Genomic DNA, 13,228 nt, shown 5'->3' on the forward strand with positions numbered 1-13,228 from the left:
TAGATTTGAAAGGACTACTTAGCATCACCTACTCAGTCCCCTTTATCTTCCAGATGATGAAACTGAGTTCAAGAAGTGAGTTGAGTGTGGAAGGGATGGGAGAAAGAACTTATTCAAACTTCCCATGAACATAGGGTTTGTGCTTGATCACAACTTTCCCAATTACAAGTGCAGTGTTCTTTTTAATCTTTCCAACATTCCATGAACCATGACAAGTGAACATGGCATGGACAATGATTTCCTAATATAACAGAATTTTGTTTGCTACATTGCATTAGCTCATCCATGTTTAGAGTCTGCAGCACAGATTTCTTTTCTGGCTTGTCCTAACTCCATCATATGCTCTCACAGCTCAAGCTTTGTGATCACTCCCATTCCTTGAGCTGAGCTACAGAAGCTGGATACATTTTTAAGGTTTCTACATTATCGTCTCTCTTTATGGGGAAAAGATGACTATGATTTGATAAAACTGCAATATGTTTAGCTTTAAACATAAGAGAGTATCAATGAAATTGATAGCATTTCATATCGGAGGTAGTCAGAGGGTAAAGAAAATGAAGGTCATCAGAATTGTCTGAAGTTTGGGGAAATCCATGCATGGGAGTAACAAACTGTGAGAAAATCAATAAGTTCATTTCTATTTCCTCTTTTCTCCCTTATAGTATTCCAGGGCACTCCTATCTGCTTCGCATAACCCTTTTGATTCAGCAGAATATTTATTTCTTTTATCAAAACTTAGAGAATTCTAGAGAGGCTGGGGAGTTGGAAGCAGTGCTTTGTGGCAAATAGTTACTGCATATCTTCTGCAACTGTATTTTTTTTTAAAAAAACCTATTTTTAACTGAAGGATAATTGCTTTACAATATTCAGTTTAGTTCAGTTCAGTCGTGTTTTGGCTATGTGGATTATGGCAGTATTTTTATGTGGTCACTAACCCCTCACAAGGTTGATTTCATTTTTATTCTCTTTTTAAGGTAAAATTGAGTCACCTCTGTTTGCAGAGGAAATGGGTGGAGCCAACCACTCCGTGGTGTCTGAGTTTGTGTTCCTGGGACTCTCCAGTTCCTGGGAGATCCAGCTTCTTCTTTTCCTTTTTTCCTCTGTGTTCTACATGGCAAGCCTGATGGGAAACCTCCTCATTGTGTTCTCTGTGAGTGCTGATGCTAGCTTGCACTCCCCCATGTATTTCCTGCTGGCCAACCTCTCCTTTCTTGATGTGGGGGTTTGCTCTATTGCTGCTCCCAAAATGATTTATGACCTTTTCAGAAAACGCAAAGCCATCTCTTTTGGGGGTTGCCTAACTCAGATCTTCTTTATTCATGCCATTGGGGGCACAGAAATGGTGCTGCTCATTGCCATGGCCTTTGACAGATATGTGGCCATATGCAAGCCTCTCCACTACCTGGCCATCATGAACCCACGAATGTGCGTTTCGATTTTGGCTGCTGCCTGGGTCCTTGGCCTCATCCACTCAGTGGCCCAACTGGCTTTTGTCATAGACTTGCCCTTCTGTGGTCCTAATGTACTGGACAGCTTTTATTGTGACCTCCCCCGACTCATTAAGCTTGCTTGCACAGAGACCCATAGACTAGAGTTCATGGTCACCGCCAACAGTGGACTCATCTCCGTGGGCTCCTTCTTCATATTGATTATTTCCTACATCTTCATTCTGGTCACTGTTTGGAAACACTCCTCAGGTAGTGTATCCAAGGCCCTCTCCACCTTGTCAGCTCACGTCACTGTGGTGGTCTTATTCTTTGGGCCATTAATCTTCTTCTACTCCTGGCCCTTCCCTTCATCACACTTGGACAAGTTCCTTGCTATCTTTGATGCAGTTCTCACTCCTTTTCTGAATCCAGTCATCTACACATTCAGGAACAAGGAGATGAAAGCAGCGATGAAGAAACTCTGCCATCAGCTTGTGAGCTACAGCAAGATGTCCTAAATACTCTAAGGATAAAAGATATTTAGCTCTATCCTTAATGACAACAGAAAAAATATCATTTCAGGCCTCTATTAATTTTATGTACCAGGTTACATTTAGGGATTTTCATGTTGCTGTACACTTAATAAGGATAAAGAGAGCTTACATTATAGTTTTCTATGTTTTCAGCTTTTGCTGGATGTTTTATATGAATTATTTTATTTACTATTCATGATAACTCTGGGTGGTGTGTATTTCATCTTCTCTTTTTAATATTTAAGAAATGCTTAGCTCATTCTTTGTATAATTACTATGTAAAATACCTCAAATGAAAGCTGATTATTATCTTAATCCACCATGTCCAATTGTCTTATCTCTCCAAAGGTGCCAAACAGAGAAGGTGTTCAATAATTCAGTGTTGGAAATTAGAATATTATTCATTTTCACTGTCATTCTTTCCCTGTTTGGAATTGGTTAATGTTCCTTCCTCAAACTATCTACCAAACTACCATAATACTTGATTGGTTTTTTTCCAATAGATAACTGTTTTTCCTGTAGATAACTTTTTTCCAATAGATAACCTAGATAACTGCTGACTTTATAATAGGAGTGTTGAATATTATAACTGAAATTTGAAAGGTCATGTGTTCTAACCCCTTTATTTTATCAGTGGTAATACTCAGGCAGAGATATGTGAAGTGAGAAATCTAGGATAACAATCAGATCTCAGCTCTCCATCCCTGCCCCAATTTACTGGGGGAAAATTGACAAATATAATTGTATATGTTTAAAGTGTACAATGTGGTGATTTGATATACATATGCATTGTGGAGTGATTGCCAATATCTAGATAATTAATACATCCATCACCTGACACAGTTAATTCCTTTCTTCTCACTTTAGATTAAAAAATTGGAAAAAAATCTAAGCCAACTTGTTAGTTTGTATTCTAACTAACAAAGTATTCACTGGCTTTCTATCTCTGACCCCAGTGATAGCAGAACTGACACTGTAAGTTCATTACTCTTTTCACTGGTATCAATTTCACATGATTATTTTCTGTTTCAAAGTTCTTTTTTTGTAGCTCAAAAAGAAATTTCTTCAACAGGGTCCTGGGTATTTTATAACTGGATGATAATGTTATCACTCACACACGGCTTTTATTTATGTCACTTATTAGAAGCATACTATTAAATAGTATTATTCTATGTTGATTTTTTCCTTTAATCAATACTTTGAAGGGTATTCACCATAACTTTTCTTATTGCTACCAAGATTTCACAGTTATTTTAAATGAGCTTCAAAAATTTCATATATGAATATTACAGCATTTCTTGATCTGTTTTTATTAGTGGGTCACAGTTTTCATAACTAAACAGCCATGGCAATTTCAAGCTTTGGGGACCCAAAGATAGTATAGGCCAGAGACAAAAATCTTTCTAATCTATATAAATAAACTAAGCTATTGATATACAAAGTAATGATTATGATAAAATCATTCTAATGGCTACTTATTTTAAAGATTCTTAAAAAATGTAGGTTAGCAATTTTTGGTAGAATTTTGTAATGAATTCCTTTTCTTAAACTACTGATGGGTGTCAGACATCTTTTAGGAAGTTGTTTTACTGTTTTACACTCATTTTTCTTATTTTGTTTTTGACTTTAAAATCATTAATTCATAAGACTTTAAGCAGCCTGTCTACTGATGGGTGGGTCTGTATTAATTAACACTCTGACATAAATCACAAAAGATCCTTTTTGACCTACATCTTAGAATGATGAAAATAAAAACAAAAGCAAACAAATGAGACCAAAAGCAAACAAATGAGACCTAATTAAAACTTGAGAGCTTTTACACAGCAAAGGAAACCCTAAGTAAAACAAAAAGACAACCTTTATAATGGTAGAAAATATTTGCAAATGAAGCAACTGACAAAGGATTAATCTCCAAAATATACAAGCAGCTAAAAAAACAAAAAAACCCCATCTGATCAAAAATGGGCAGAAGGCCTAAACAGATACTTCTCCAAAGAAGACATCCAGAAAGTCAACAAACAAGAAAAGATGCTTGACATCTCTCATAATTGGAGAAATGCATGTCAAAACCATAATGAGATATCACCTCAGATGGGTCAGAATGGCCATTATTAAAAAAATCTACAAACAGTAAGTGCTGGTGAGGGTGTGGAGATAAGGGAATCTTCATGCACTGTTGGTGGGAATGTAAATTGATACAACCACTATGGAAAACAGTGTAAGTGAAGTCGCTCAGTCTTGTCTGACTCTTTGCGACCCCATGGAGGGTAGCCTACCAGGCTCCAGGTCCATGGGATTTTCCAGGCAAGAATACTGGATTGGGCTGCCATTTCTTTCTCCAGGGGATCTTCCCAACCCAGGGATCGAACCTGGTCTCCTGCATTTCAGACAGACGCTTTACCATCTGAGATGGAGGGTCCTTGTAAAACTAAAAATAGAACTACTATACGACCCAGCAATCCCACTATTGGGCATATACCCTGAGAAAACTGTAATTCAAAAAGATACATGTACCTCCAGTGTTCACTGCGGTAATATTAACAGTAGCTAGGACACGGAAGCAACCTAAATGTCCATCAGTAGATGAATGGGTAAAGAAGATGCGGTATACAATGGAATACTATGGAATACAATGGAATATTACTCATCCACAAAACGAATGGAATAATGCCATTTGCAGAAACATGGATGAACCTAGAAATTATATTAAGTGAAATAAATTAAAGAAAGAGAGATATCATATGATATCACTTATATGTGGAATCTGAAATAATGATACAAATGAACTTATTTACAAAACAGAAACAGACTCACAGACATAGAAAACACATTTAGAGTTACCAAAGGGGATAGCAGGGGGTGGGGAGGAGAAATAAACTAGGAGTTTGGGATTAACAAAGACATACTACTGTATATAAAATAGATAAAAAAACTTACTATATAGCACAGGGAACTATACTTAACATATTGTACAAAGAATATATATATATATATATATATATATATATAAAACTGAATCACTTTGCTGTATACTTGAAACTAACACATTTTAAACTAACTATATGTAACTCTATTAACTATATTTCAGTAAAAATACATATTTATGAACATTGATTAAGTATGAACATTGATTAGGTATGAACATTGATTAGCTGGAAAGGAAAAGAACTAAAGAGTAAAACTATTAAGAAGCAATTCAATAGCTCCGTGGAGCTGGTGTACAAAAAGTACTTTAAAGTTGTAGAATATGATAAGTAAAATTAAAAAGGAAACGAGAATTTGAGATGGACATTTTGAACATAAATATAATAGCTAATATCTTTAACATATATGTGATAAATCATATAAAAAATAAATCAGTACAAAAAAATATTCCACCTATGAGGAAGCAGGGAGAATACTACAATAAATAAGAGAGTGGAAAAGCTGGTTTAAAACTCAACATTTAAAAAATGAAGATCATGGTATCTGGTCCCATCGCTTCATGGCAAATAGAAGGGTAAAAGTGGAAACAGTGACAGAATTTATTTTCCTGGGCTACAATATCACTGTGGATAGTGACTGCTGCCATGAAATTAAAAGATGTATGCTCCTTGGAAGAAAAACTATGACAAACCTAGACAGCATATTAAAAAGCAGAGACATCACTTTGATGACAAAGGTCATATAGTCAGATCTGTGGTTTTGCCAGTAGTCATGTATAGATATCACAGTTGAACCATAAAGAAGGATGAACACCCAAGAATTGGTGTTTTTGAATTGTGGTGCTAGAGAAGACTCTTGAGTCCCTTGGACAGCAAGGAGATCAAACCAGTCAATCCTAAAGGAAATCAACCCTGAATATTCATTGGAAGGACTGATGCTTAGGGCAAAGCTCCAATATTTTGGCCACTTGATGTGAAGAGCAGACTCACTGGAAAAGAACATTAGAAAGAGATATACTGAGATATTACTATTAATTATCTCCATATGGTGATTTTTAATTTTTAATCTCTAATTTCCAAATAATTCTTACATGATAAACATATTTTCTTTTTTATAAGAAGAAAAATAATATTTTCTGAAGGAAATAAAACAATGAAGGATTTCACATCAGAATTAACTGAATATACAGGGTTCTTAGAATCAGAGCTGTAATTGTCAATATCCCTTTTAAAAAAATAAAAACAGTTTTGACTCTGTGGGGTTTTCATTGCAATGCATAGGGTTTTGCTACTTGCAGTGAGTGGGAACTACTGTCTAATTGTGGTGCACAGGCTTCTCATTGTGGTGGCTTCACTTGTTGAGGAGCATGGGCTCTAGAGGATGTGGGCTTCAGCTGTTGTGGCCCACAAGCTTAGTTACTCTGTGGCATGTGGGATCTTATCGGACCAAGGATCAATCCCTGCATTGGCAGGTGGATTCTTAACCACTGGACCACCAGGGACATCGCTGTCAATATCCTTTTACATGATAGAACCACAAATTAAACAAATATAGGGAAGGGGACAGATATATTGGGCATTTATTGGCTCAGCTAGTGGTCAAGATGAATGCAGGCTGAGAATGAAGCTAAATGCCTTAGACACATGAAACCAAGAATTTGAATACTGGTAAACTCCTGTCTTTAAATCTTACATCTTCTTCTCTCAGATATCTTTAAAAAAGTATCTCCGATTCAATTTCTGACAGCAGGAAATATGACTGACAGCAGCTTATGCACAACATACTCCAAAAGGTACTGGGGCTTGCTTTCTCTCTGTTCTTGTCTAACATCTCAAGGAAAAGCTCAGATTTGGCCCATCGTGGTCAGAGACCCATACCTGCACCATTCAACTGTGAATTGGAGATATGTCATTATGACTTAGGTCAGAAAGCTCAACCTTTGACCAGACAGTAGTGGGCAGAGAGGTGGGATCTACATGTCATCTTCTAATCATATCACATGTTTACTCCAAGAGAAAGATACATTTACCAAAAGAAGGAGGTTGCTGATCTGGGCAAACAGCAGAGTGGACAGCCACTAAAAGACACGAAGGTGAAAGAGAAGAGTGAAAAAGTTGGCTTAAGGCTCGACATTCAGAAAACGAAGATCATGGCATCCAGTCCCTTCATTTCATGGGAAATAGATGGGGAAACAGTGGAAACAGTGTCAGACTTTATTTTTGGGGGCTCTGAAATCACTGCAGATGGTGATTGCAGCCATGAAATTAAAAGATGCTTACTCCTTGGAAGGAAAGCTATGACCAACCTAGATAACATATTCAAAAGCAGAGACATTACTTTGCCAACAAAGGTCCATCTAGTCGAGGCTATGGTTTTTCTAGTAGTCATGTATGGATGTGAGAGATGGACTGTGAAGAAAGCTGAGTGCTGAAGAATTGATGCTTTTGAACTGTGGTGTTGGAGAAGACTCTTGAGAGTCCCTTGGACTGCAAGGAGATCCAACCAGTCCATCCTACAGGAGATCAGTCCTAGGTGTTCTTTGGAAGGACTGATGCTGAAGCTGAAACTCCAATACTTTGGCCACCTGATGTGAAGAGTTGACTCATTGGAAAAATCTTTGATGCTGGGGGGATTGGGGGCAGGAGGAGAAGGGGACGACAGAGGATGAGATGGCTGGATGGCATCACTGACTCGATGGACATGAGTTTGAGTAAACTCTGGGAGTTGGTGATGGACAAGGAGGCCTGGTGTGCTGTGATTCATGGGGTTGCAAAGAGTCGGACACGACTGAGAGACTGAACTGAACTGAACTGAACTGAAAAGACATACTTTCTTTAGAATAAAAAATAATGATATTAACAAAGTTTTACGTTAGATGATACAGAAACTATTCATTATGTAGGTGGAGGATCTATCTTGTCATAGATACACACCTGACACAAGGCCTAAAGAGATAGGATTGGCAGAAGCAGGCTTTTTTGTATACAACACATAAACAGTGAGGAATATGGGAATCCTTGCTGGATCTACTGAACATTATTTAATCAATGGAAGAGAAAACTTAGTGAAACTTCCATTTCTAAAATACCAATTCAAAACATTATAGGGAGACTGAAATTAGTGCTGGCTAGTAAACTGATAGGTATTGGTTTCCCAAGGGTCTAAAAATGAACTAAAAAATGAATAAATGATATAAAGGCAAAGGGCATAAAAAGAAAAGGCAAACAAATTATCAAGTAGGATAAGTTATGAATTAAATAAAGATTGGGCTTCCCAGGTGGCGCAGTGGTAAAGAATCTGCCTGCCAGTGCAGGAGATGTCAGAGATGTGGCTTCAGTCTCTGGGATAGAAAGATACCCTGGAGTAGGACATGGTAACCCACTATCATATTTTTGCCTGGAAAATTCCATGGACAGAGGAGCCTGGTGGGCTACATGGATTGGAAAGGGTCGGATACAACTGAGTGAGCAAATACATACGAATCAGGACCACATGTAAGATCAAAGAAGTACTGATAAATTGGTTAAGATGTATTGAGTAAGTATAAGAATGTATAAAAATCAGTTATTTCCAATACCTTTTTTTAAAAATTAGTTTTTGTTCTTTGTAAAAATGTGTATGAATAGAAAATTCTAAATTCGTTGATGGAAATCCTTCATTTCTATAGAAGAAAATATAGTCATATATAAAACACTTCCCAAACTAAAATATAGCTTGCAACGAATGACTCAAGTCATTCAAATGCAAAAGAAAGAATAGTCATGCCAACAGAAAGGAAAGGAAGAACCTTGCTAGTTACATATGGAAAGAACACTGCATCTGTAAATATATAGAGGCTAAACAGCCCGAAACAGTGTACGAACAAGAGTCAAAGATAAGTCTTGTGATGACTAGCCAGCATCCAGAAAAAAGCCTGGTGTAAGGATTCTGTTTTCCCAAATGTGATGATAGGCATATTGTAGCATGGAGATATAGGCATTATGTATCAAAATAATCAGTCAACAATTCTTACTCTGATTCCCTGTTTATTAATGTTCCTATCATCATTCGACTTCCCCCAAATTTTCCTACAGTGTAAAAATGTGGAAACACCTAAGTGGAAATTCAGGCCACTTGACTGATTTTTTTTTTTTGCAGCAAACTCATAAATGGGCATCTAGAGGTATATAGTTTCATCTACTATTGATTTACTTAGAGTCAGTCAGCATTCCCTTATGTAACCCACTCTGATACTGAAGAGACTCAGTTTTGAAGTCTAAACCATAGTAAATTCATCAAGGTAATGTCTCCTCCGAGACAAGCATTTGGCCTTCTCCAGGAAACACTATTTACCATACCACATGTTTCCTTCAACCAGAGACAGCAACACAATTTCTCAGTTAACATTTTTAAAATAATTAATGCCATTTTAATCTGGGACACTTAAATATAAATAAAAAACTTGGAAACATCTGATATTAAAATGATAGAAATTTAATTTTACTTCAAGTCAGTAAAGAGACTTCATAATACTTTTGGCATTTAAGAAATTCTTCTGTAAATAATAAAGTGACTGCATAGTTTCCTCATTGCCACTTTCATTTCTTTGTTCCTGAATGTATAGATGATTGAATTGAAAAAAGGAGTGAGAACTGCATCAAAAACAGCAAGGAATTTGTCTAGGTGTGACGTGGGGTGAGGCCAGATGTAAACAAAGACGCAAGGACCGAAGAACAAAATCACCACCATGACATGAGTTGACAAAGTGGAGAGGGCCTTAGACGAGCTACCTGACGAGTGTTTCCGAACAGTGATGAGGATAAAAACGTAGGAGACGATCAATATGAAGAATGATCCCAGGGATATGAATCCACTGTTGGCTGCGACCATGAACTCCAGCCTGTAGGTATCTGTGCAGGCAAGTTTGATAAATCGAGGAAAGTCACAGTAAAAGCTGTCTATTATATTAGGACCACAGAACGGCAATTTTGCAACAAAAACCAGTTGAACGATAGAGTGAATCAAGCCGATTATCCATGCAGCAACCACGAGCAAAATACACTTTTTTCGACTCATAATAGTGAAATAGTGGAGAGGCTTACATATGGCAATATATCTGTCAAAGGCCATGGCTATGAGCAGCACCATCTCCACCCCACCGATGATGTGGATGAAGAAGACCTGAGTGATGCAGCCACCAAAGGAGATGACTTTACGTTTTCTGAAAAGGTCATAAATCATCTTTGGAGAGATGACAGAAGAAACTCCCAGGTCAATGAAGGAGAGGTTGGCCAATAGAAAGTACATAGGGGAGTGTAAGTGAGGGTTCGTTGTAACAGTGAGCAAAATGAGGGAGTTTCCCGACATGCTTGCCACATAAAAAACAGAAGAGAGCACAAAGAGGAGAAGTTGGATCTCCCAGGAGTTGGTGAGTCCCAGGAACACAAACTCTGACACCACAGAGTGATTCATTCCGTCAGCTCATTGACCAGCTGTAATGTTTCCAGACAAAGCAAAAGGAAACTAACATAAGAATATTAATAATTCTGCATATTATAATGATTAATTATTCAAGGATAGTCAAACTGTAAAGACTTTAGATCGTCTCATTTTCTTCTCAGGGCCATATTATCATTAAATAAGTCCTTCCAAAGAACACTGAGGACTGATCTCCTTTAGAATGGACTCGTTGGATCTCCTTGCAGTCCAAGTATTTTACCTGTGGCCACCTAAAGCAGTTGAGTCACTTCCACGTGCAATATCCCTTTTACCACAGCCCCCAGGACTACTCATCTACAAATAAGAGAATGAAACAAACATGGTAACATAGTAGATGTGCATGGCAAAGATTGAGAGGGGAGGGGAAGGTGGTATAATGCACAACAAAGAGAAAAAGAAAGAAGAGGGGGAGATGGATTTGCCAGAACACACTGGTTCTATTTTTACTGTTTATAACACAATTCTTCAGCTTTTCAAGTTGTGTCATTTCTTAACCTCACTTCATCTTAGGCACATAATATGTGTCTTGAATCATTTTATATTACTATCTACAATCATATTTGCAATTCACACAAAGCCCATGGAGTAGAGGTGAGCATGAGAGAAGCAGGCATGGGGCATAGGGCTGACTCTAGAGTATGATAGGTCCAAGGAAAGGGTAGAATGGATATTCATAGCACAGGGTATCTGCATGGGCACTTAGAAAAACAGGTGAAATACAAAGTAGTGTGGTTAGCAGCCAGGACATGGCCAAGATGTGCAAGGTGGGATTGGTGTGTGTGGCGGGGAGGTTTTGATAAGGGAAGTCAAGGAACTTAACAAAGTCAATTTGATTTACTGCTCCAGACTCTTCTCAATTTCTGAGCTTCAGGATATAGCTTGGTTATAGCTATTGGAATCCTACTTTTAGAATCTGCTGGGGATGAAGAAATATACACTCATGGCATAGTTGTCCTAGAATAACTAACCCTCTCCTGTCCCTGCCTCTCCCGTAGCCCCTTTTATAGTTCTTATCTCTTTGCTTCAAACCTCCTATGTCTGTGGTCTGGTGCCATAGCTAACTCTTTCCTGACAATAATGTGGGGTATTACATACCCTCTCTGGCTTTCCTGGTGGCTCAGACAGTAAAGAATCTGCCTGCAATGCGGGAGAACTGGGTTCAACCCCTGGGTTGGGAAGATCCCCTGGAGAAGGACATGGCAACCCACTCCAGTGTTCTTGCCTGAGAATCCCCATGGACAGAGAAGCCTGGTGGGCTATAGTCCCTGGGGTCACAAAGAGTCAGAATGGGCAACTAAGCACAGTGCATAACCTCCCCAGGTCTTACCCATTTTTGTAGGGAATACACTGTTACCACATGGAACATATATTCTTCTTGACTGTGCATCTCTGTGTCAAGCTCTCCTGTTCCCATAATATGTACACATGCAGGTAAAATCTGGAGTGAGCTGAAAAGGGGGGAGGCAGGAGCATAAAATTGTAAAGGACTTGTAAAATAAAGGTGCATGAATGCACAAAAAGTCTCAGACCTGGAACTGAAGGGGCGATAGAAAAAATGGATCTCAATGTTTTGCTTTTAATGTGGGCATTTATATATACACACACCTCTGTGTTCATAATTAGTGAAACTGTTCATAAAACTATTATCTCAAAGCATCAGTACTGATTTTTTAGCCCAAAGTATTGGTGTTGGAGAAGACTCTTGAGAGTCCCTTGGACTGTAAGGAGGTCCAACCAGTCCATCCTAAAGGAGATCAGTCCTGGGTGTTCATTGGAAGGACTGATGCTGAAGCTGACTCCAATACTCTGGCCACCTCATGTGAAGAGTTGACTCATTGGAAAAGACCCTGATGCTGGGAGGGATTGGGGGCAGGAGGAGAAGGAGACGACAGAGGATGAGATGACTGGATGGCATCATCGACTCGATGGACATAAGTTTGGGTGAACTCCGGGAGTTGGTGATGGACAGGGAGGCCTGGTGTGCTGTGATTCATGGGGTCGCAAAGAGTCGGACACGACTGAGCGACTGAACTGAACTGAATCGTTTACAATATCACTCAATACCACAGTAATCCAAATGTATGCTCTGACCAGTAATGCTGAAGAAGCTGAAGTTGAATGGTTCTATGAAGACCCACAAGACCTTCTAGAACTAACACCAAAAAAGATGTCCTTTTCATCATAGGAGACTGGAGTGCAGAAGTAGGAAATAAAGAGACATTTGGAGTAACAGGCAAGTTTGGCCTTGGAGTACAAAATGAAGTAAAGCAAAGGCTAACAGAGTTTTGCCAAGAGATTGTAATGGTCATAGCAAACACCTTCTTCCAACAACACAAGAGATGACTCTACACGTGAACATCACCAGATGATCAAGTCAAAATCAGATTGATTATATTCTTTGTAGGCAAAGATGGAAAAGTTCTATACAGTCAGCAAAAACAAGACTGGGAGCTGACTGTGGCTCAGATCATGAACTCCTTATTGAAAAATTCAGACTTAAGTTGAAGAAAGTAAGGAAAACCACTAAACCATTCAGTTCAGTTCAGTTCAGTTCAGTCGCTCAGTCATGTCCGACTCAGGAATGACCTAAATCAAATCCGATTATACAGTGGAAGTGATGAGTAGATTCAAGGGATTAGATCTGATAGACAAAGCGCCTGAAGAACTATGGATGGAGGTTCATGACACTGTACAGGAGGTGGTGATCAAAGGCATCCCCAAGAAGAAGAAATGTAAAAAGACAAAATGGTTGTCTGAGCAGGCCTTAAAAATAGCTGAGAATAGAAGAGAAGCTAAAGGCAAAGGAGAAAAGGAAAGATGTGTCCATATGAATACAGAGTTTCAAAGAATAGCAAAGAAAGACAA

The 13,228-nt window shown here is 38.4% G+C and overlaps 2 protein-coding genes across 2 annotated transcripts; one reads left to right on the forward strand and one right to left on the reverse strand.

The window, feature by feature from the left end:
* Positions 1 to 1,006: 1,006 nt before the first annotated feature.
* Positions 1,007 to 1,945, forward strand: LOC138072945 (olfactory receptor 4F3/4F16/4F29-like). Its single transcript, XM_068964286.1, has one exon. It carries the CDS (start codon positions 1,007 to 1,009, stop codon positions 1,943 to 1,945), a length of 939 nt encoding a protein of 312 aa, XP_068820387.1.
* Positions 1,946 to 9,406: 7,461 nt separating this feature from the next.
* LOC138072958 (olfactory receptor 4F3/4F16/4F29-like) lies at positions 9,407 to 10,336 on the reverse strand. Its single transcript, XM_068964303.1, has one exon. The coding sequence runs from the start codon at positions 10,334 to 10,336 to the stop codon at positions 9,407 to 9,409; it is 930 nt and encodes a 309-aa protein (XP_068820404.1).
* Between the last annotated feature and the right edge of the window lie 2,892 nt (positions 10,337 to 13,228).

The sequence above is a fragment of the Capricornis sumatraensis genome, chromosome 2, assembly GCF_032405125.1.
Source record: "Capricornis sumatraensis isolate serow.1 chromosome 2, serow.2, whole genome shotgun sequence".
NCBI lineage: Eukaryota > Metazoa > Chordata > Mammalia > Artiodactyla > Bovidae > Capricornis > Capricornis sumatraensis.